Raw genomic sequence first — 26,249 nt, 5'->3', positions numbered from 1 at the left:
ATAAATGTCACATAAACAACAATATGTGTTTTCTGTTCTGCTATAGTGAAATTTATGTCAGAAGCCTGAGCTATGTTTTGTTAGCATATAGGCAATACATTATAGTCATATTTTAATTCTTTTGGCAGTAGAGCAAAGTTGTCACGTTGAAAAATAAAGAAATATTTAATCGTACATTTGGGTACATATAATACTGTTGAGGATATACATTATACTATTTTAAGAAAAGCTTTTATTGCTTAATTCTTTGAACCAAATTCTTATTTGTATGAGGGCCCACAAAAGGAAATTACAATTTATGTACACATAATAAATAAATAAATGTGTTTCCAGAATAAAATGAAAAAAAAAACATGAGTCTTTTTAAGGTTCCTTCCTTTTAACAAATTGGACCCCCATTTTGACAAAATCCTGGCTACATTCTTGTACAAAGTTTTGTTTAAATAAAACTTTTATCTGTTAGCAATGTGGAACACTGCAGCTGTGGTAAAGAAAACCTTTTGTGGTGGTATAATAATTATTGGTTTCAAGGAACCTAGGAATTTACACGAGATGGACACCTCTTGGCAATCATTTACAGCATTTGGGAGATAACTGTGTAGAGTTGTTTGACTACACTGGCTTCCTTCTGGTGTACAAACATTGTTTATGTTCACCAGTTATGTTAGTTACACAACATTACACAAACTTTGCCATGGGTAACAACTGCTACATGCTTTACAGAACACAAACATATGATTGCCTCAATTCTAAGCTGCAGGAGAATGATATACACTGTCTTCAGGGGTCAGAGACAGGAGCCTTGTCACAGACGGCTGAAACTGAGTGCTTATCATACAAATAATACTACTACTAAAAAAGGCACAACAAAATATACCGGTAAGATCTTCAGCTAGACTAAAAAAATGGTTACTGGTAGTGAAATGATTGAAGATAGGAATAAAAACAAGGTACTGGGTACTGCTATTACCCGATGCTTGTGGGCGTGGATGTGCATCATTCTTGCATTGTACATCATCTGACTAGTACACATCAGCAGGATGAGAGAAGCAGTCAAACTCTCTAGGGACTTCACTTTGAATGAGTTAGTGGTAGTCTTGAAAAAACTGTGACAGAAGCCTGAACAACAGGGGAGTGATGTATTAGAACATGCTTCAATACGATAAAATGGTGCATCGATAATGACTAAGTACTACCCAAAATCCAGATTTTCTGAATAAATACTGTGAGAAAAGGATGACTGATTGCTGTGCTCTATCATTTTAAAGTTATTGCATATTTTAATGACAGTAACAGAAGCAAAAAAGATTTCAAGATGAGTATACAGAGATTAGTTGCAAGAATGCTACTACTGTGTACAATTTCTTTTTATACTGGATCTAGCACATGCATGTGCCAACATCACTGTAACTGACATGAACAAACTTTTACAAAGAGAAACTACACAAAACACAGGATGTGTGTTAACACAAGAGGAACAACAGAAAATTTGGTATTGCTGCTTGTTTTAGGTGCACATAGCTAAAGCCAACACTGACAAAACTAGCTGTCTGTTCAATAAACAGCAGTCATGTAATGGAACCTTCTTTGGGACATGCTGTTCAGATGATAATGAGAAGTGAAACAATTACCCAGTCCACTTCTCCTCAGAAAAGAAGAAAGTCATCAGAAACGGTCAGCACACCACCCACCCATATAAATGGCAAGTTTTAATGATTAATGAAAACCATCTCAGCTGTATTGTTACACATGTATTGTGTTACAATAAGTTGAGGTAACTTTCATTAATCATTAACATGTGTCAATTAATGACAAGTTGTCATCTCCAGCCCATGTGGATCAGTTAAAAACAAGTACCCAGTCCATGTATAAAAACAGTCAAGCTTCAAAGGCACTAAAAGTAAGTGCTCAGTCAGTATGTGCAAACAATCAAGCCGTTAAAGTGGAAAAAAAAGAACAAGTGTGTGAAAGCAAACAAGCTACTGTACGTGTGTTTTCTAGAGCGCAAAAAGTTCTAGAGAGGAGCAGTGATATTTTATGGCTGACATTAGGGAAACCACTTCATCATCACTGTCTGGATCCAGTGTAATCAGGAAACTAGGCTTAGATGTAAGTACACAATCTGCAAGTGGCAGAAGAATGTACAAGCAAAGTGAGCAAATGTGCTGCTACAGAAGAATCCAGACCTAACTCTTTATGAGGAAGACTGATTAATATTTGCCCACATAAATATCTGGCCTTCAAAAAATAAAACTGATGGTCTTGTATTTTGTGAGGAATGAACGGGAGTCTCATATGAAATAATGGAAAATCCAGGATGAAATAATGACAATATTATGAAAACGATAGATTGCTAGTCACCACATAGAGGCACTATTAAACCGACGCCCCACCAATGGCTCCCGGTACTGGCTAACATAGCCCCACCTCATCTAAGGCGAAGATCTGCACTGAAAAGGGAATGGCAAAAGTGCGCTAACAACCGTGACCTACCCTTACACGAAGACTGCAAGAATCCCAGCCACAGGCTCAAGTCCCGTAAGCCATCATGGAGATTAGGGCAACAGCTGATCGAGGATAATTATGATATCGACGAAGCCTGGCGTCGGGAATGGGATATGTCCAACCCTGATCACCTTAACTTAGTCTCGGACCCAACCGTACGGCCCGAGGGCTTCGGTCTTCCCAGAAAATCTTGGACAACTTTAAATCGTATCCGAACAGGCTATGGTAGATGTAATTACTGGAAGCACAAATGGGGACAGACTGACTCACCCAACTGCGACTGTGGGAACCCACAAACTCTACATCATATCGCAATGGACTGCCCTACGAGGAGATTCCCTGGCACAATGCAGGAGCTGCACCTCCTGGAGGGAGATGCTTCTGGCTGGCTGAGGGACTTGGACATACAACCATGAGTCTGGTCTACTCTTTTCCTTCTGAAAAACCTATTACTAGATACTATTACCATAATTTCTATGTATTTTTGTGTATTTTGTGTTTTACTTCCTTTTTAGATCTAATAACTGTTTGTTGCCTGTAACATATTGACCATTCATTGTTTTTATACGTTGTTTGTGTTATTACTTACTTACTGCTGTATTCTATTAGCCATACGAAATATATATACCACATAGAGGAGACATTGGGTCACAGACAGGCACACAAAATGACTGCTATACATGTGAGCTGTCGACCCAAAGGCCTTCATTTAATGTAGAAAACACGGACATATTCATGCAAGCATAGTTCACACATACACTGTTTCTGGACAATGTCTCAGCATACTGAACCTCTGTGACACAGACAGTAGCCATGTGTGTGTGAGTTGTGCTTGTGTGAATGTGTGTGCATTTTTGTTTCTACTTTGGAAGAAGGTCTTTTGGCCAAAAGCTCACATGTATAGCAGTATTTCTGATGTGCCCATCTGTGATTTAACTTCTCCCCTATGTAGTGAGTAACAACGTATCATTTCCACAATTTTGCCAAGAATATTATATTATCTGTTAATAATCCTTGGCTAATAGAAGATCAACTGCAGTTATATGTACTACAGGTTTTGACTAAGTAATGAACATAAAACTATGGGAGGAGGGGTGCATAGACTTGCATTACATTGCCCTTACTGTATGATATAGAAAATGTACTGGAAAAAGTAACAATGCTACTGCCTATGTCAAAACTCATACTTGTGTCTTATGCTGCTCACCAGATAATGATTTTGAAGTGTGCAGGGCTTAAAGAAAATGATGCTACACTTCGAGAAATGGCCTAAATATAGGATTGAAATTTTTGGTGACATACTTAAATATTGACATAATGCTAATAACAACTAATCAAGTTAATTTTCTCAATATGATAAGATCACATGACCTGTACTGTATTAATGGCAACTCAACAAGACAAACTGCTGCCTTGATAATGTGATTACTGATGCTGAGATGAATCAGTCTCAATTAGGATTTTTCAAAACACATTTTGTATTAGTCCATAAAGATATCATTTCAAAATTAAAAATGAAAGGCTTGTATCTGCAGACTGCAATTAAAGATGACATACTGGATTGGCATTCTGCTTGAAAGTACTCATATTGAAAATGCATATACGTTATTCATCAGTGTGCTATTAAATACATTCAAAACTTTTTAAAACTTTTTGCCCTAAAGTAGTGAGAAAAAATAAGGGATCTACCAGGAAACATGACCTCACATCTGTGGATAATTAGTTCACATGTGATATAGAAATGCTTAGAACACTCTTAATGGTTTCCTATGACAAAGCAAAGAATAAAAAAGCAGAAAGAGCAGAGTAAATAAGGCTAAAGAACAAACACAATGCAAAAGTCATATTAAACAAGTGCAAGGCAAATGACGATTATGTTAACATGTCACAAAATAAATGCAGAGCTGGTTGCAGGATGGACTGTTGTCAAAACCCATCTGGGTAGAATTACAGATATTAGCAAAAATAATTCACACCAAATGATTTTGAAACATTCTTCATTAATACTGGGTAGAGCTGAAAAATTATAGTAGGCTGCCATACTCTATCACAGGTAAGCATTGACTACAATAGTTTTCCTAATAGCTTTCGTCTGTTAAGATTACCTGTACACTAGATGTGTTGCATACCTATTGGGTGTTACATGTTGATTGTTTTGTTTACATATGTTTGCCTTAGAAACCAGAAGCTGTGATCTGCCTTGAAACTGAGTGAGGATATATAAGTGCCACATAACCTATGTAACATTTTTGTTGCACATAGGTACCTTCCTTACTTAAACATAAACAGTATTTAAAGCAAAATGGGAAATTTTCAATGTTTATTCAAAAATTGTTGATTTTTAATGTGAATCAGAGGAATGTTGTAGAAAAAATAATTCAAAAATACAGATATTACTAGAAAACACAATTTCCTAAAAAAGAAGGTAAAATTAAAAAATATGCAGAACAAGAACATATTAAACATCACCTTAATACTTCATTGAAGTTATATAAAACATGTTGCTGTGATTCATAAATAGCTTTCACATTATTTATTTATTTATTCGTATGGCTCACAGGCAGTAGCTTTCACACTTATCAATAATAACACAAAACTCTTGCCTTTGATCATGATGGAGATTGTTCTACAGAGCACAAAATAACAATAATAGTTGTATACAATTTTTATTTGCATAACTCCAGTGTGCTGAGTATAGTGAGACAACAACTCATTTTTAGATTGTGATGCAAAAAGAGGCAGCCAGAGTTGCAACTAAAATGGCCATTTACCTAGTTGGGTTTTGGGGCTATGCCCATTCCCAAACTAGACAATGTTTGCCAAGTAAAACGTCCATCAAAATAGCAGTGAACAAAGTGCATACATATGTTTATGGGCCTAACTAACACTCATTAACGAAGTACTATGTTGCAGAGTTGCAATGAAGTGACTGTCCAAGAGTTTACTGGGAAGAGCCACATCAAATGTGGCCAAAAAGTTGACACTGACAAATACAATGAATGAAAGACTCCACATAGTGAAAATGAAATATGGGTGGTGAGTTTGCAACATGAAAATAATGAACATGTTAAGAAAGTAAGACACCAACTGAATGACTGGATTAGATTCAGCGTTGCTGCAGTGGTTAGAAAGGAAACAAAACATAGAAAGGAAACAAAACACATGGCCATATGAGACAGACTGTGTTAACAGAATACCTCAGAAGGCGTGGACACAAATACACTACTGGCCATTAAAATTGCTACACCAAGAAGAAATGCAGATGATAAACGGATATTCATTGGACAAATATATTATACTAGAACTGACATGTGATTACATTTTCACGCAATTTGGGTGCATAGATCCTGAGAAATCAGTACCCAGAACAACCACTTCTGGCCGTAATAACGGCCTTGATACGCCTGGGCATTCAGTCGAACAGAGCTTGGATGGCATGTACAGGTACAGCTGCCCTTGCAGCTTCAACACGATACCACAGTTCATCAAGAGTAGTGACTGGCGTATTGTGATGAGCCAGCTGCTCAGCCACCATTGACCAGACGTTTACAACTGGTGAGAGATCTGGAGAATGTGCTGTCCAGGGCAGCAGTCGGACATTTTCTGTATCCAGAAAGGCCCGTACAGGACCTGCAACATGCGGTCGTGCATAATCCTCCTGAAATATAGGGTTTTGCAGGGACCGAATGAAGGGTAGAGCCATGGGTTATAACAGATCTGAAATGTAACGTCCACTGTTCAAAGTGCCGTCAATGCGAACAAGAGGTGACCGAGACGTGTAACCAATGGCACCCCATGCCATCATGCTGGGTGATACGTCAGTATGGCAATGACGAATACACGCTTCCAATGTGCGTTCACCGCGATGTCGCCAAACATGGATGCGACCATCATGATGCTGTAAACTGAACATGGATTTATTCAAAGAAACGATGTTTCGCCGTTCGTTCACCCAGGTTCGTCGTTGAGTACACCATCGCAGGCGCTCCTGTCTGTGATGCAGCGCCAAGGGTAACCACAGCCATGGTCTCCAAGCTGATAGTCCCTGTTGCTGCAAACGTCGTCAAACTGTTCATGCAGATGGTTGTTGTCTTGCAAACGTCCCAATCTGTTGACTCAGGGATCAAGCCGTGGCTGCACGATCCGTTACAGCCATGAGGATAAGATGCCTGTCATCTTGACTGCTAGTGATATGAGGACGTTGAGATCCAACACAACATTCTGTACTACCCTCCTGAACCCACCGATTCCATATTCTGCTAACAGTCATTGGATCTCGACCAATGCGAGCAGCATAGTCGCGAAACGATAAACCGCAATCACGATATGTTACAATCCGACCTTTATCAAAGTCGGAAGCGTAATGGTACACATTTCTCCTCCTTACACGAGGCATCACAACAACGTTTCACCAGGTAATGCTGGTCAACTGATGTTTGTGTATGAGAAATCGGTTGGAAAATTTCGTCATGCCAGCACATTTTAGGTGTTGCCACAGGCAACAACCTTGTGTGAATGCTCTGAAAAGCTAATCATTTGCATATCACAGCATCTTCTTCCTGTCAGTTAAATTTTGCGTCTGTAGCACGCCATCCTCGTGGTATAGCAATTTTAATGGCCAGTAGTGCACTCCATGTGCATTCCGGGTGGAGTCATTCCTGATGTGGAAAGGGTCCTTCCGGATGCCAGGAAGAGCACAGGGTGCAGCCAGCTGCAGGTGGTGACGCGTGTCGGCACTAATGACGTGTGTCGCTTTGGATCTGAGGAAATTCTCTCTGGATTCCAGCGGCTATCTGATTTGGTGAAGGCTGCCGGTCTTGCTTACGAGATGAAGGCAGAACTCACCATCTGCAGCATCGTTGACAGAACCGACTGCGGATCTTTGGTGCAGAGCCGGGTGGAGGGTGTGAATCAGAGGCTGAGACGGTTTTGCGACCGTGTTGGCTGCAGATTCCTTGACTTGCGCCATAGGGTGGTGGGGTTTCGGGTTCCGCTGAATAGGTCAGGAGTTCACTACGCTCAGCTGGTGGCTACACGGGTAGCGGAGGCTGTGTGGCGTGGACTGGGCGGTTTTTTAGGTTAGAAGGCCTCTGGAAAGTACAGGGTGCGCTGCAATCTCAAAGGGTGCATGGCAAATACAGGACGTGCTTGGATCAAGGAACAGTCGGAGTTGTAGTTGTGCTGGGAAAGTCCCTGAGCTTCAAGCGCTAATAGAAAGCACAGAAGCTGAAATCGTTATGGGTACAGAAAGCTGGCTAAAGCCTGAAATAAGTTCTGCAGAAATTTTTACGAAGTCTCAGACGGTATTCATGAAAGATAGATTAGGCAGAATTGGTGGTGGAGTGTTTGTGTCTGTCAGTAGTGGTTTATCTTGTAGTGAAGTCGAAGTAGATACTCCGTGCGAATTGGTATGGGTGGAGGTTATACTTAACAGCCGAACTAAGTTAATAATTGGCTCCTTCTACTGATCCCCAGACTCCGATGATTTAGTTGCTGAACAGTTCAGAGAAAATTTGGGTCTCGTAACAAATAAATACCCCACTCATACGGTTATAGTTGGTGGGGACTTCAACCTTCCCTCGATATGTTGGCAAAAATACTTGTTCAAAACCGGTGGTAGGCAGAAAACATCTTCCGAGATTGTCCTAAATGCTTTCTCCAATAATTATTTCGAGCAGTTAGTCCACGAACCCACGCGAATTGTAAATGGTTGCGAAAACACACTTGACCTCTTAGCCACAAATAATCAAGAGCTAATAGAGACCATCATGACTGATACAGGGATTGTAGCTAGGCTCAATACCGTTTCTTCCAAATCCACCAGAAACAAACGCAAAATAATTTTATTTAAAAAAACGGATAAAGTGTCACTAGAAGCCTTCCTAAGAGACAATCTCCATTCCTTCCGAACTGACTATGCAAATGTAGACGAGATGTGGCTCAAATTCAAAGATATAGTAGCAACAGCATTTGAGAGATTCATACCTCCTAAATTGGTAAGTGATGGAACTGATCCCCCATGGTACACAAAACAGGTCCGAACGCTGTTGCAGAGGCAACGGAAAAAGCATGCGAAGTTCAGAAGAACGCGAAATCGCGAAGATTGGCTAAAATTTACAGACGCGCGAAATTTGGCACGGACTTCAATGCGAGATGCCTTTAATAGGTTCCACAACGAAACATTGTCTCGAAATTTGGTAGAAAATCCGAAGAAATTCTGGTCGTATGTAAAGTACACAAGCGGCAAGACGCAGTCAATACCTTCGCTGCGCAGTGCCGATGGTACTGTTACCGATGACTGTGCCGCTAAAGCGGAGTTATTGAACGCAGTTTTCCGAAATTCCTTCACCAGGGAAGACGAATGGAATATTCCAGACTTTGAAACACGAACAGCTGCTAGCATGAGTTTCTTAGAAGTATATACCTTAGGGGTTGCGAAGCAACTCAAATCGCTTGATACGGGCAAGTCTTCAGGTCCAGATTGTATACCGATTAGGTTCCTTTCCGATTACGCTGATACAATAGCTCCCTACTTAGCAATCATATACAACCGCTCGCTCACCGATAGATCTGTACCTACAGATTGGAAATTTCTGCAGGTCGCACCAGTGTTTAAGAAGGGTAGTAGGGGTAATCCATCGAACTACAGACCTATATCATTGAAGTCGGTTTGCAATAGGGTTTTGGAGCATATACTGTATTCAAAGGCCGGCCAGTGTGGCCGTGCGGTTCTAGGCACTTCAGTCTGGAACCGTGTGACCGCTACGGTCGCAGGTTTCAATCCTGCCTCGGGCATGGATGTGTGTGATGTCCTTAGGTTAGTTAGGTTTAAGTAGGTCTAAGTTCTAGGGGACTGATGACCACAGATGTTAAGTCCCATAGTGCTCAGAGCCATTTGAACCATTTGAACTTTATTCAAACATTATGAATCACCTCGAAGGGAACGATCTATTGATACGTAATCAACATGGTTTCAGAAAACATCGTTCTTGTGCAACGCAGCTAGCGCTTTATTCGCACGAAGTAATGGCCGCTATCGACAGGGGATCTCAAGTTGATTCCGTATTTCTAGATTTCCGGAAAGCTTTTGATGACATCGTTCCTCACAAGCGACTTCTAATCAAGCTGCGGGCCTATGGGGTATCGTCTCAGTTGTGCGACTGGATTCGTGATTTCCTGTCAGGAAGGTCGCAGTTCGTAGTAATAGACGGCAAATCATCGAGTAAAACTGAAGTGATATCAGGTGTTCCCCAGGGAAGCGTCCTGGGACCTCTGCTGTTCCTGATCTATATAAATGACCTGGGTGACAATCTAAGCAGTTCTCTTAGGTTGTTCGCAGATGATGCTGTAATTTACCATCTAGTTAGGTCATCCGAAGACCAGTATCAGTTGCCAAGCGATTTAGAAAAGATTGCTGTATGGTGTGGCAGGTGGCAGTTGACGCTAAATAACGAAAAGTGTGAGGTGATCCACATGAGTTCCAAAAGAAATCCGTTGGAATTCGATTACTCGATAAATAGTACAATTCTCAAGGCTGTTAATTCAACTAAGTACCTGGGTGTTAAAATTACGAACAACTTCAGTTGGAAAGACCACATAGATAATATTGTGCGGAAGGCGAGCCAAAGGTTGCGTTTCATTGGCCGGACACTTAGAAGATGCAACAAGTCCACTACACTCGTCCGTCCTCTGTTAGAATATTGCTGCGCGGTGTGGGATCCTTACCAGGTGGGATTGATGGAGGACATCGAAAGGGTGCAAAAAAGGGCAGTAATAGGGGAGAGAGTGTGGCATATATGATACGCGAGTTGGGATGGAAGTCATTTCAACCTACATAGGTAGGAATGATCATCAAAATAAAATAAGAGAAATCAGAGCTCGAACAGAAAGGTTTAGGTGTTCGTTTTTCCCGCGCGCTGTTCGGGAGTGGAATGGTAAAGAGATAGTACGATTGTGGTTTGGTGAATCCTCTGCCAAGCAGTTACATGTGAATTGCAGAGTAATCATGTAGATGTAGATGTAGTGTACTTCCAGGAAGGCAGAAAGGAGTTGTAACCTACAGAGGACTGGAATGCAGATATTGCACAGGCTATCCAGGAAAGGCCGCTGTCAGAAGATACTCGTATAGACAAATAGTCGATGGGTCACAGTTGAAAGTCCAGTGATGCTGTAAAGTGAACACTGCTGTATATAAAGAATGATTCAGCTAAGCTGTTCACCTCACATATTTCCTTAACTATGTAATACACAGTAATCCTGTGTACACCCAAATTAACTGTGAAAAAATCCTTACTAAGCACAAAGGGTCTCTTTTAACTATATTACTTACAGAAAAATATATATCAGCTTGTTCTTTCAAATGGAACTACACATATTTCTGCTGATAGAGTCATATTTGTAAAAGAGATGACTTCAACAGCATTTCACTTTTCAAAATCCAGTTAACGGTTTTGGAAGAATTACAGTATTTACTACTTAGGATTTATTTGTTTCGAACAGGAATGCAATTCTGTCTTATGTGGAAGCTCACAATTTCTCATCCTAATAAGAAAATACAACACATTCTATAAGGTAGAAACTAATGTTGCATCCTGACGTTGTTGTTGTTGTTGTTGTTGTTGTGGTGGTCTTCAGTTCGAAGACTGGTTTGATGCCACTCTCCATGTTATTATTTTTTGAGTTATTATCTTTTGTGGGTTTCTTCATCTCCTGCTTACTGTATTCATCTTTTGGTCTCTCTCTATGATTTTCACCACCCACACTTCCCTCCAATACTAAGATGGTGGCCCTTTGATGTCTCAGAATGTGTTCTATCAACTGATTCCTTCTTTTGGTCAAGTTGTACCACAAATTCCTTGTCACCCCAATTCTATTCAGTACTTCCTCACTAGTAAAGTGATCTATCCATCTAATCTTCAGCATTCTTCTGTAGCACCACATTTTCAAGGAGACTATTCTCTTTTTATGTAAACCGTTTCTCGTCCATGTTTGTCTTTCATACATGGCTACACTCCAGACAAATATCTTCCGAAAAGACCATCTATCACTTAAATTTATACCTATTGAATGTTAACAAATTTCTCTTCTCCCATTATAAAAGTGGCGCAGAGGATATGTAATTATCATTCATCTGTATCATACACGTGTGTCGAGAGCTGGATAGTTTGGAAATGAAATATCTTTTGCAAACCAAGAGAAACTAGATACCCTACTTTCTTATGGAGAACATAGGAGGAATTTAAAGAGAACAGCCAGTTGTATGCACAAAGGTATCTCAACAGGTAGTGTCTGACAAGAATAACATTTCTGCAAATGTACAAAAAATTGTTATTGAGAAGGCACTGGAATTCCACAGAATGTAAGGAGTGAGTCTGCAATAACTGAAATGAAGAGATGTTCGAGCAGCTTTTAGTTCCAGCGAAACTGTGAGTGCCTCTTAGAATAAATAAGACTAGCATTGTTTGCTTCTGTTCATGTCTAATGTCACTTTGCCACCAGATTAATCAGCGGTATTGCAGAAGATGCATGGAATTATGAAGTCTGTGTGCAAATTCCAATGATGCAAGACAATTGAAAACCTCATGTTGCTGCAGCATGTACAGTGATGTCAAAGGAATCTCTTCATTACATTTCCAGCACACAACAAGAAGCATTTTGTTTTATTGAACGATCCAACGTGCACACTGCAGCAGATGCTAGCATTTCCTATCCTCAATGAGATAATGGAATTTTAAGAATGGGTTTGTGATCACATTTTTTTACGATTTCCTTTTTGTTGCAGATGTAATTTTGCAATGTACGCATATATCTTGACATTAAACTCATGACACAAAGTTATTATTTAACAATCTTTTTTCCTCAATTCTGTGTTTTACAGATCCATTCAGTTGTTGATGCGCAATTTTTTTTGAGGCTCTGTATATATACATTCCTTACCTTCACAGCCTAATGCAACTTGAGTACTTGGCACTACAGCATCAAGCAGGAGACTTGGTGACTCTCCATTTAGGTCCAAACTAGCCAGGCATCCTTGGAAGCCTTGTTTTGATGTTACTTGCTTTGGAAGACTCGCATACATATCCTTTCGGACACCACCTGTGAAAACGTTTCTATTCTATAATATGTAATCTAGAACATACTATGATTTTTTAAAAATCTATTCAGGAATTCAGGACGGCTGTGAGGAACACACGTGTATTCAGGGGATTCTTTGATGACACTGATCATTATTTAATCTGCAGTGAAATTGGGATTGTGAGGCCAAAAGTGCAGGAGGTCAGGTCCATATGTAGGAGGATAAGAGTGGAGAAACTTCAGGATAAGGAAATCAGTCACAAGTACATAACAGCGATCTCAGAAAGGTACCAGTTAGTTGAATGCAGTCAATTACAGCCATTGGAAAAGGAATGGACAAGGAACAGGGGCACAGTACTAGAAGTGACTAAAGAATGTCTTGGAAAAGTAGTGTGTAAAAGTAGGATGAAGCAAACAGCTTGGTGGAATGACACAGTCAAGGCAGCCTGTAAAAGGAAAAAGAATGCGTATCAAAAATGGCTACATACTAGAACTCAGGTAGACAGAGAAAGTTATGTTGAAGAAAGAAACAAAGCCAAACAGATAATAGCAGCATCCAAGAAGAAATCTTGGGAAGACTTTGGAAACAGGCTGGAGACATTGGGTCAAGCTGCTGGAAAACCATTCTGGAGTGTAATTAGCAGTCTTCGAAAGGGAGGTAAGAAGGAAATGACAAGTATTTTGGACAGGTCAGGAAAACTGCTGGTGAATCCTGTGGATGCCTTGGGCAGATGGAGGGAATATTTTGAAGAGTTGCTCAATGTAGGTGAAAATACGATCAGTAATGTTTCAGATTTCGAGGTAGAATGGGATAGGAATGATGATGGAAATAGGATCACATTTGAGGAAGTGGAGAAAATGGTCAATAGATTGCAGTGCAATAAAGCGGCTGGGGTGGATGAAATTAAGTCGGAACTCATCAAATACAGTGGAATGTCAGGTCTTAAATGGCTACACAGGATAATCGAAATGGCCTGGGAGTCGGGACTAGGTTCCACCAGACTGGACAAAAGCAGCAATCACACCAATCTTTAAACAGGGAAACAGAAAAGATTGTAACAACTACAGAGGTATCTCTTTAATCAGCGTTGTGGGTAAAATCTTCTCAGGTATTGTTGAAAGGAAAGTGCGAGTATTAGTTGAGGACCAATTGGATGAAAATCAGTGTGGGTTTAGGCCTCTTAGAGGTTGTCAGGACCAGATCTTTAGCTTACAGCAAATAATGGAGAAGTGTTATGAGTGGAACAGGGAACTGTATCTAGAAAAGGCATATGACCGGGTTCCTAGGAGAAGTTATTGTCTGTTCTACGAGATGATGGAATAGGAGGCAAACTTTTGCAAGCAATTAAAGGTCTTTACATGGATAGTGAGGCAGCAGTTAGAGTTGACGGTAAATTGAGTTAATGGTTCAGAGTAGTTTCAGGGGTAAGACAAGGCTGCAACCTGTCTCCACTGTTGTTCATACTATTTATGGATCATATGTTGAAAACAATAGACTGGCTGGGTGAGATTAAGATACGTGAACACAAAATAAGCAGTCTTGCATATGCGGATGACTTAGTTGTGATGGCAGATTCGATTGAAAGTTTGCAGAGTAATATTTCAGAGCTAGATCAGAAATGTAAGGACTATGGTATGAAGATTAGCATCTCCAAAACGAAAGTAATTTAAGTGGGAAAGAATATAAACGTATTGAGTGCCAAATAGGGGGAACAAAGTTAGAACAGGTGGACGGTTTCAAGTACTTAGTATGCATATTCTCACAGGATGGCAACATAGTGAAAGAACTGGAAGTGAGGTGTAGCAAAGCTAATGCAGTGAGCGCTCAGCTACGATCTACTCTCTTCTGCAAGAAGGAAGTAAGTACCAAGACTAAGTTATCTGTGCACTGTTCAATCTTTCGACCAACTTTGTTGTATGGGAGCGAAAGCTGGGTGGATTCAGGTTACCTTATCAACAAGGTTGAGGTTACGGATATGAAAGTAGCTAGGATGATTGCAGGTACTAGTAGATGGGAACAATGGCAGGAGGGTGTCCACAATGAGGAAATCAAAGAAAAACTGGGAATGAACTCTATAGATGTAGCAGTCAGGGCGAACAGGCTTAGTTGGTGGGGTCATGTTACACACATGGGAGAAGCAAGGTTACCCAAAAGACTCATGGGTTCAGCAGTAGAGGGTAGGAGTCGGGTCAGACCAAGGAGAAGGTACCTGGATTCGGTTAAGAATGATTAGCACTGAATAGGGGATCATGGAGGAATTTTATAAGGGGGACTATGCTCCAGACTGAACGCTGAAAGGCATAACCAGTCTTAAATGATGATGATGATGATGATGATGATGATGGAGGCTGTTGGTAAAGTATTTCTATAGTTAATGATTAGACGTTAATTACATTTTATTTTAGTCTTACATATTATAATTTATATTTATTATCTAATGCAATTTCAGTAATTTTTTTTATTTTATCCTGGTTTGCCTTCAAGTACTGTTTCTCAATGTCTTGCTCTAGAAATAAGGGTGCATGTGATTGAAAAAGTTTAGGGAATTTATAACACAGAAGTGTAGGGGAGGTGGAGACACAAGGAGGAATTTTGGAATGTAAGTAATATTTCATATGTGGAAATAAATACATTCTTAAGTTATCACCTTCAATAGCGATGTACATTAGACATTCTGAAAACTTGGGAGAAAGAGTCAGCTGAGCTATTCTTGTATAATATGTTATTGCATCCAATCTTTAACTGATAATAATGGAAGAAATTGTTGTCAGAGTCATCTATATTTTCTGTCTAAAGCCTTTTGGAGGAAACCGTACCATTCAATTAAAAAAATAATAAAGAAGAGCTTCTTATTGTGTGTTGCAAAAGAAATGCAATAAAATGTGCAGAGAAATGATGCCTAGCATGACACAATCATTAAAAGATTGAGTAGAAATTATATGAAATTTTGAGTACGAGCCTAAGGATAAGTTGACCTTGACCTAAAGTTCGGTTTGAACACCGAATTCAGCATGGCTATGTTGGAGGTGTATACCCTTACCTTCCTCCAGCCTTTGGACTGACCTACTTCGCCAGCTGACAATTTAATTGGACACTGAGGCTCAGAGCCGTTTGCAGTTTTCGCAAATGTGGGTCACTGAACAAGCAGAAAGAAGCAATCTCAGGTCTTACTGAGAATAAAAACCTGAGACTTCGAATTTGTAAGCTGACACTTAGCCACTGAAGCAAAGTAGACTGAAGGTGCTTTATTGGTAATATAAAGCACTGACATAAGTATGGAGGATTGAAGTACAAATATTTCACTGGGGGCCTGAGTGAGGAGATGATACAGTTAGAGAACTGAAAGAATGACAGGAGTAACATAAACAGCATTGTACCCTCAGGCTCTTCTCCTGATCGAGTTTTACCCAAAGAATGACAATATGGGAGGTGTAGGTCTGTCTTCATGTAAACACTATGCTTTTTTCATACCTCCAAAGTAGTTACAGTGATAACTCATCTTCATCAATCATCAGTGAGTCATATTTACTTTGGTCTTTTCCTTGCACGTCACTACTCTGAAAAACTTTTGTACTTTGCTCACGTAGCACGTCGAGTATCGATACCGATTTACAAGGTGACTGCTCTACCTCTGCATAGAAGTGCAGCTAGTCCCACTGTCGTGTTATGCTGTAACTGTCAGTCAGGCAAATCGAAGTTACAGGTGGACCTTCCACGCCTGCGAATGTCACCGATAAACACCGTTTCACTAACAGCCACAACTGTCAGCAAGGTCGGTATTGGCAAAAGACAATCACTTATCTGTAAGATTCTGCATTCGTGTACGACCACTGTCAGAAGGTAGCAAATCTAAAGACTGCACAACCAGATGCTGTCAAAGAAACAGTACTGTGTAACTGACGATTATAACCGGATTTCGCAGGCTGGTGTGGCCGAGCGGTTCTAGGCGTTTCAGTCTGGAACCGTGTGACCGCTACGGTCACAGTTTCGAATCCTGCCTCGGGCATGGATGTGTGTGATGTCCTTAGGTTAGTTAGGTTTAAGTAGTTCTAAGTTCTAGGGGACTGATGACCGCAGATGTTAAGTCCCATAGTGCTCAGATTCATTTGAACCATTTTTTAACTGGATTCCGGTGAGACATAAATGAGGTCTTATTTGATAAAAAGCTAAACATTCGCTATGAACAATGTCAACACGTGCAGTGCTTACAGAGTCGTATTTCCTGAAACAGAATTACTCGTGCCGTCACGTGTTCTTTCTTTATTCGCGACCTGAGTGCAAACACGGAGTTTTGATGAAGTGATCGAAGTGTGGCGGAACGAAGCAGTTCATGGCAATGGTCTAGATAATGTGGTCGCTGTTGCTTTTCATAGTTTGCAGTACTGCAATGCAGAGTACACTTTCTCAGTGAAAAATATGGCAACATGCTGATCATTTACATGGTCTTTTTTCGGCAGTGACTTATACTTAACTACGTTAAAACTCTCTCTTATCCTCTTACTTTTAGTGTTCCATCCCTCCGTTTTTCAATCAGTTTATTGAAAACAGACATTTGCACTTTGATGATAAATGACGGAAGGACTTCTGTTTAGCGAAATAGGAGTGTCAGTATCGCATGTATTAACACATATTCGTGATGCCCCTGCATAAGTACTTGAAATAGATTTCGCAGTACTGAACCGAGCATCAGCATTCCAGATGTACAAGCAAATGATGTCACCTGTTGTACATAGGCCTTTCTTAAGGCCAAAGTTAACTATACTCACTTTTAATGTAGAGGGACTGTCATCTCCCAAACAAGAGCTTTTACGTGAACTCTGCCAAACTAACTGCTGCGATGTTCTGTGCCTGCAAGAAACCCACAGGGATGATCAAATGTGTCGCCCCAAAATACCTGGAATGAGACTTGTTGCTGAAAGACCTCATAAAGAATATGGAAGTGCCTTATTTGTATGTCCCGACCTCCACATTATGTCTACCTTCATATCTGAACACTATGATATTGAAATACTCACAGTAGAACTTGATAACTGCATTGTATCTTCTATCTACAAACCACCTAATACGAAGTTCTCTTTTGTAACCCCTGAGAACTTCAACAAACACCAAACCACGTTTGTAGTTGGAGACTTCAACAGCCACTGTACAGTTTGAGGCTACTCACAAGACGACGATAACGAGGAAGAAGTGCTGAAATGGTCTGACGCATTCCAACTAACTCTCATCCACGATGGTAAACTCCCCACATCTTTCAACAGTGGACATTGGAAATGTGTATATAATCCAGATCTAATATTCGCAAGTGAGCACATGGGACAACAGTGTGTTAAGACAGTTTGCCACCCTGTACCCAGTTCTCAATACCACCCTCTGATGTGCCAAGTTACTGCAGTATCCCAACTGAGAACCATTCCATTCCGCAGAAGATACAACTTCTGTATGGTTAGCTGGGAGCTTTTTAGTACCAACCTGGATAAAATTGTAACTGATCTCCAGGCAACACCAGAAAACTACGATAAGTTTGTGGATGGAGTGAAGAAGGTATCATGGTCATCTATGGCACTGGGCTGTATTCTACACCTTCTGTATTCTAACACCTCTCCGGATTAACAACCCAGTCGGCAGCCCTAATGAATAAATACCTGTCACTGTTTGAACAAGATCCATTCAATGAGCAAACCATGTAGGCTGGTCAAGAATTAATGTCTTCCATAGCAGAAAAGAAAAGAGAAACATGGATTAAACTTATGGAGGAAAGAGATCTTTTAATTAGTAGCCAGAAGGCCTGGAAACTGCTGAGAAAACTAAATAACGATCCAACCAAACATGCCAATCATGCTAACATCACTCCAAATGAAATTGCTACACAGATTCTTGAGAATGCTAAACCAAGATCTCCTATCAAAAAATCGGACTTCAAATTAGAATTTAGGGAACAATCTCAGAATAATAACGTGACTACACCATTAAACCTAGGTGAATTAGAAGAAGCCATTCACAAATGCAAAAATGGCAAGACGGTAGGATTAGACGCCTTTTGTATAGAGTAAATTAAACATTTTGGCTTTTAAACCTGTATAAGTACTGTCTGGCTATTTTCAAGTTCCCGAAATTATGGCGCAAGGCACGCGTGATTGCGATACTAAAACCTGGAAAGTACCCAACGGATTCGAAGAACTACAGGCCAATATCTCGCCTTTGCCATCCCAATAAGAACCTAGACAGAATCATTCTTCACCGCTTAACTGCTGTAGTTGATCCACTTCTTATCTCGCAGTAAGCTGGCTTTAGACCAGGCAAGAATTGCACCTCACAAATCCTTTATCTTTCTCAGTTCATAGAAGATGGCTTTGAGCAGAGAAAGATAACAGATGTAGCTTTTGTTGACCTTTCGGCGGCCTTAAACACCGTAAACCAGAGAGTGTTACTGCACAAAATCTACAACCTGACTAACGACTACGCACTGACAAGGATAATTGCAACACTCCTACAGAATCGACGTTTTCTCGTTGACTTCCAAGGAAAACACAGCCGACGAAGAACTCAAAAAAAACGGTCCCCCTCAAGGAAGTGTACTGTCATCTATTTTATTTGATGTGTACACCGGCGATCAACCACAGCCTCAAGGATGGAAAAGTTTCATATATGCTGATGACCTTGCTCTTGCTGCCCAGGACAGTCGGTTTGAAGATGTAGAGATAATGCTTACACACGGTCTGCAACAGCTGGGTACTTACTACGAAAAGAATCAACTCCCACCCAATTCTAAGAAAACGCAAGTGTGTTCATTCCATGTGGAACATAAACAAGCTGACAGGAAACTTGAAATATTCTGGAATGGAGTTGAACTAGAATATTTTTCCCACTCCAGGTATTTGGGTGTCACTCTCGACCCTACAGTAACCTACAAGGAACATTGTCTAAAGCTGAAGCAGAAAGTATCCTCCAGAAACTGCCTTCTTCGGAAACTGGCGGGATCGAACTGGCGTACACATCCACAAACATTAAGAACAACAGCTCTCGCCTCATGCTATTCTGCAAGAGAGTATGCTAGCCCAGTGTGGTACAATTCAGTAAATGCAAAGCAGTTTGATGTAGCCTTACATGACAGCTGTAGGATTGTTACAGGCTGCCTAAGGCCAACCCCCACGGACAAAGTTCGATGTCTCGCTGGGATTGCTCCGTGTGACATCAGAAGAGAGGTCGCCGCTAACATCGAGAGGCGTAAATCAAATACAGTGACCTCACATCGGCTCTTTGGACATCAACCTGCCGAGCCGAGACTCGAGTCCAGGAACTAACAACTTCACAGCCCCTAGAAGGATCAGCTGTGCCTACCCGGCTCACCGAGTGGAAAGAAAGATGCCGACACCTGTCAAACCGGATGACACCACAAGAACCCCTGCCACCCGGACACACGGAGAAGTGGGTCGTCCGGAAGTCCCCGAAAAGACTCGCGAGATCGAGGCGCGATCTCCCCAAATGGAACTTCCGACTGCCAAATGCCGACACGACACTGTGCGAATGCGGCGAATTGCAGACGACCCGGCTTCTCTTCAAATGTAACTCGTGCCCGACCAGCTGTAGCACGAAGGACTTGACGTCTGCAGCACCCGATGCTATCGAGGTTGCCCAATTCTGGGTGAATACTGTATAGTTTTATTTGTACGTATTGTATATGCGTTCATTTTAGTGTACATATGACAAGAATAAAGAAAGAACACATATTTGTTTGAAACAGATGTTTAGCTTTTTGGTAAGTAACCCCTTATTTATGACTCTCCTTTGGTGGTCGTAATTATCTGTCGAACGGTTCTGTTTCTTCCGTGTTTTCTGCTAGCGCAGTCTCGAGGTTCGCTACCGTGTAACACTGACTGCACACAAACGCAGAGTTTCATAAACGATCTCGCTGTGCAGCGGAGCAGATGCGAGAGAGTGATTTTCACCGAGGTAGAGGATGCCGGCGAGGTCCAGGTTCTCGTTGGTGCCGAGGCTGGTGACGATGGCGAAGCTGTCGTCGACCATGAGCGTGTGCTGGCGCGCGCTCGGCCTGCCGATGGTGACGGCGTGCCACTGGTTGTCGTTGAGCGAGGCGCGCGCGTTGTCGCGCACGCGCACCGCGCCGTCGCCCAGGTTGAACACGTAGTGCAGGTGGCCGCTCACCAGCTCCACCGCCACGAAGTCGTGCCCGCGCCCGCCGTTGTACAGGATCAGCCCGTTCGCCTCGCGCGTCTTGAACTGCAACAAACCCGCCGCCGTTTCCGGGGAATATTACTTGCCTTTCCTCGGGCTCTTCGGAAGGCCTAAATTTATGTCTAGTTATCGTGGAAATCGATTAAATTTTCTTCCAAAACCAGTAATGCTTCACCTCCGACTCTGTAAAGATTCGAAAAGCTTCGTATTATATGAGAACGTATGACAAAAAGTACCACCACAGCTGTATCTCGAGAATGTCTTTATCTATCACACAACTAGTTTCGGCGGCACATTCCCGCTACCTTCAGGCCCCACCACCGGCAAAAGAGTATTTCATATTCTTGGAGAATTTACTGTAGCGTCATTGTTACTGGCATAAGTGAGTTAGCTCTCATCAGGATTCTACCCTGATGAAAGGGAGCCAAATAAAACAATAGTTTGGAAGTTAGACGGCGGAAAGGTCTTTCATTTGACATCCTGTACTGAACAGCCCTCAACCGTCTCTGAAAAAGATGGACGTACAGCCCTTATAATTCGGTTTCGAGTGCGCTATAAACATGTGTGTATCACGACTATTACAAACAAAGATGAGCACGAGATGATGTCACAGCTAGACATATCGTGTACGACACACCGATACTTTTCCGATCTGTATGCAGCGCCTACTTCGGACACTGTGTTGCCTGATGGTTCTCTCTCTTCTCGGGATTGTGTAGTCACTCTAGCATTAAATGCTGAATTTTTAGATGCCCTTCACCGAGATGACATTTACGATTTTATTGTCCATTCACCCTCGCATACCGAAAACTTGTGGACGTTCAGACATTGACAAATTCCGCCCGATAACGCTCCTTACTTCTGATTACAAAATTGTTGCGAGAGCAATAAATAGCCACCTGCCAGACTCGTTTGCGAAAATCCCTGCAGTTCACCGAAGTTGTGTTCCTGGTAGCACCACCGTGACTCCTGTCGCAGAGTGACACAACGTCGTGTCAGTGGCTGCCGTTAACGTCCGTTCCTGGGGCCTCACTTTTGACTGATTTTGACAGGGAGTGTTTGATCGAGTAAGTCGGTGTTTCTCGTTGCAGGTACTGGAAGCTGTCGCGAAGCACGTCGAGTGTGACTCATTGTTTTCAGCGGCATCCGAGCGCCTGCTGCAGAGAACCGCCAATTCGCCCACCGCCGTCCCTCACCCTCCCAACATCAATGTGCCCCTCTCCGTGCCCCTGTTTGTCCTGTTTTGTCTGCAGCCCTTACTTTGTCGTCTCACTGGACGATGTTAGGAGAGAAGTTTTTTGTTTTTATTTATTTAGTTATTTATTCATCCGTAAACAAATTTCTTTGTATGGATGTCGTCATTATACATACATATGTACATTATTTTGTCACATGAGATAATGAAATACAATATATACACAATTTATCATTGAATTACATAATGCAGAAGAACCTGCTTTAATCAAAAGAAATAGGTCACAAGACTCCTCTAATACTTGTATGGGTAAATTACAATCTAGAATGTCCACTTTATAATTGGTTAACCTGATTATTTATTTATGCGAATTTTATGCTGCATGAATTCTCTAGTCCAGTAAAAACTATGTTTTAATAAATACTCTTTAAGGAATGCTCTAAATTTACAGGGTTCCTTTATGTTTTTGATTTCTTTTGGCAATTTATTTTATATCTTGACACCTTGGTAAAACATAGTGGATTGGGTTATTCATTCTGTCTAGGTACGAGAAATTACTGTTTCTGGTTTGGTGATCATGTATGCAGCTGTTTGCTAAATATTGCTCAATATTTTTATGAATAAAACCTGTAGTTTGCAAGATATATTCACTTGGGATTGTCAGAAGACCCCATTTTTTAAACAGCTCACTGCAGTGTGCTCTTTTGTGACTCTTGCTCGTTATTCTGATAGCTCATGTTTGCAATCTGAACACATTTTGGGCATTTGCACCCCAGAATGTTATGCTGTAACTTACTATAGAATGTATGTGTGCAAAGTATGTCATTCTCTGGCACGAACTATTGCACACAGTGCATAATATTCGTAAGGCATAGCATGCTATGCTAATTTTTTCCGCGAGTATCCTAACATGTTCATCCCATTTTAATTGTTGATCAACATACATACCCAAAAATTTTGTGCTGGCTACACACTCTATGGTTTCATTTTGAACTTCAAGTTTTGTCATATTCGGTTTTTTCTTTAAATTTTATATTATTAGTCTTTTTCACATTAAGGGATACTTTGTTGTTATTTGACCAGTTGTGAACTGCCATAAGTGCCTTTTCAGCTGTGTTATTTGCTGTCATCAGCAAATAACACTGTTTCACCTTGCGTTACCAACTGTGGGAAGTCATTAATATAAATAAGAAATAGTACTGGGCCTAACACAGTCCCTTCAGGTACTCCAATGTTCAAATATTCTTCATCTAAAAGATGTTTCACTAAATAATTTGAGCTACTTGAAATTTGAGATATCTCCACACTCTGCACTCTGTCCACAAGGTAAGATCTAAACCATTTATTTACAACGCCCCTGATTCCTAGTGCTTCAAGTTTACCTAGTAGTATTTCATGGTCAACTGTATCAAATGCTTTACTGAGGTCTAGGAAAATGCCTGTTACTTGTTCTCCTTTATCTAGGGCTTCTAGAACTACTCTTGTAAATTTTTCTATAGCTGCTTCTGTTCCCTTTCCAGTCTTGAAACCAAACTGTTCTTTGCATAGGAGTTGGTATTTATTTAAGTAGTCCCTAAGTCTGTTTTTTATAATAGTTTCCATTATTTTTGAAAAAGAAGACAGCAATGAAACTGTTCTGTAATTCTCTATATTTTCTGTATCACCTTTTTTTGTGTATGGGAAGAATTTTTGCGTGCTTTAGATAATTAGGCAAGCAGCTTAATGAGAACAACTCATTTATAATGTCTGCTAAGGGCTCTTTTATGCTGCTAATGCAGTCTTTTAGTATACACATTGGAACTTCATCTAAACCTGTGGATGAATTAATCTTGAATTTATGTACAATGCTACTGATTTCCTCTCTATTGGTGGGTAACAGCAGCATTGTGTGAGATACATAGTTCTTTGCCATTGTGTGTTGTGTTTTAGGAAGCTTTTATTGCAGTTTTGTTGCTATATTACTAAAGTAGTTGTTTATAAAGTTTGCCAGGCCCCTAGGATTCTCTATTAAACTACCTTTATTTCTAATTCTTATGTTCATCTGCTTTGATTTTGAGTTACCAGTTTCTTGTTTTACTATATTCCAAATGGCTCTGCTTTTATTGTTTGAGTTCTGTATGGTCTTTTCATTTTGGATTCTCTTTGGTTCCTGCAATAGTTTTCTGTATGTCCTCTTGTACCTGAGAAAAAAACTGTAAGAAGGCTGAGTCAGTCTTATGGTTTTTGATAGATCTCAGATGTTTGAGTGTTTCAGAGGATTTTCTGATACCTTTTGTTACCCTAGTCTTCCTACTAGGTCCCCCAACAGAATGTACTACTTTATGAAATGTTTCCTCAAATTTTAACTTGAATATATTCATGAATTTGTTGAATTTTTCATTTACATGTGATCCTGAATATACCTCTGACCATGTCTGGCCAGTCATCTGTGTTGCAAATTCACACCTTTTTGATTTAGAAAAAACCCTTCTGTCGCTAAGCACTTTTGCTTGTAACTTTGTAGATATTTTAAGTTTTGCACTTTGACCAAAGTGGTCTGATATCCCAAGGTTTTTAACAGTTATTTCACAGCATTTATGGTCAATATCTGTTAGAATATCGTCAATTATTGAAGATGACTGTTTGGTTACTCTTGTGGCATTTGTTACCTGTTATGAGATAGCATAACTGCACAAGATAATACAAATAATAATATGTACCTTAGGATTACATATTTTGTCCAACACTTGTATTAATTTACTGAAAAAGGTTTCGACATCACCATTAGGAGACCTATATAAACACAGTATATACAATTTTTAAGGGGATTTTGTTCTTTTAACTCTACTACTGAAAGTTCAAAGCGTTTTTCTTCACTCAAAGCAATCATATCACTCCTAACTATGAACTGTAGTCCTTTTTTCACATACATACATGAGCCCTCGCCCCTATTTAATGTTCTACTGTAATAACATGCTAATTCATAAGAAGGTAAAACTATGTATTCAATTTCAGATCCTTTCAACCAGTGTTCAGTAATGCAGACTATCAAGCTGTCTATGGCTTCTAGTTCAATTTCTAACTCTTGCACTTTGTTCCTTATTGACTGAACATTCTGGTGAATTATAATTACTTATCTTGGGCGCTTCTTCTTTCTTCCTTCTATTAAAAAACCCTTTAGATGGGAAGGAAGCACAGATCTTCTTTTGTCCACACTGCTACATGATAGACTTCTAGTGATGCCGCTGCTGTAGCTGTTCCTTGCTGACCTGTTTGTGGTAATGACATTGCTCCCATCAGCAGTGTTGTTCTTGTGTTCTCTTCACTGCGTCCTGGATCTTCTGTTACTACTGGTTTTGCATTCCTTGTTGTTACTGCTGTTGTAGTAGCTGTTGATGCTGACACGGATTCCTCTGCTGCCAATGTTATCAAAGCTGCACCATTTGCAACTGTTTCTTCTGTGGCATCTAAATCCTCAATATCTTCAATGGACAGTTGCTGTTTGAATGTTTGAGAGAAATGTCTTTGGTCTGGATGTTCTGTTGCCTCCAGTGGAATTGGGTCATGTATTTCACTGTTTGTGGAAATAGTTTTCATTAACTCCCCAAGCTTTTTACATAAATAGGACTTGCCTTTCTTGTTTAAGTGCATTCCATGTTTTGTGAAGCACATTATTTCCAAATCAGCTGTACGAAGAAAGAAAACATTGTCCATTAAAATGCAGTTTTTTTGGTTGATCCTGTTGGCTTTCTGAATCTCTTTATTTACACAGGACCATTCTGGTAGATCATGCCTGTGAGTTAACACTATAACAATAACATTTTGATTTTTTATTCTGCTTAGGACTGTCTTTAGTGTTCGAGTAGCTTCTCTTAGCTCGTTTTTATAGATATCATTTGCATAACCGAATATTACTATGCACTGATTTTGCACGACTTGGCAAACAAATGGTAATGAGATGGGGAGCTATTAATATCAATGGGGGCTACTCTGGGAAGAAGGTAGAGCTGGCAGAGGCTGCAAGTAAGATGGGGCTGGACGTTTTAGTTGTTAGTGACATTCGGGTAAGGGGTGAGAAAGAAGAGGAAGTGGGAGAATACAAGGTCTACCTGTCAGGAGTCAAAGCAGGAATAGCACAATGGGGTGTAGGGCTTTACATCAGGAAAGAAATGGAACCCAGCGTAGTGGCAATAAGGTATGTAAACGAACGACTGATGTGGATAGATTTGACAGTGTCTAGCAAGAAAATTAGGATTGTGTCAGTATATTCGCATTGTGAAGGGACAGATCAAGATAAGATGG

At 40.5% G+C, this 26,249-nt stretch overlaps 1 protein-coding gene across 6 annotated transcripts in view; it reads right to left on the bottom strand.

The window, feature by feature from the left end:
• Positions 1 to 26,249, bottom strand: part of LOC126187518 (neurexin-1a) — a 2,258,738-nt gene that overhangs the window by 198,662 nt on the left and 2,033,827 nt on the right. For all 6 annotated transcript variants that reach the window (XM_049928650.1, XM_049928652.1, XM_049928651.1 and 3 more), the window contains exons 16-17: positions 20,527 to 20,818; positions 12,442 to 12,600 (exon numbers count right to left, since the gene is read on the bottom strand). In XM_049928650.1, the coding sequence (XP_049784607.1) occupies positions 12,442 to 12,600; positions 20,527 to 20,818 (451 nt within the window). The remainder of the gene's footprint in view (positions 1 to 12,441; positions 12,601 to 20,526; positions 20,819 to 26,249) is intronic.

This window comes from Schistocerca cancellata, chromosome 5 (genome assembly GCF_023864275.1).
Source record: "Schistocerca cancellata isolate TAMUIC-IGC-003103 chromosome 5, iqSchCanc2.1, whole genome shotgun sequence".
NCBI classification, from domain to species: Eukaryota; Metazoa; Arthropoda; class Insecta; order Orthoptera; family Acrididae; genus Schistocerca; species Schistocerca cancellata.
This window is presented reverse-complemented; position numbering and strand designations above follow the sequence as displayed.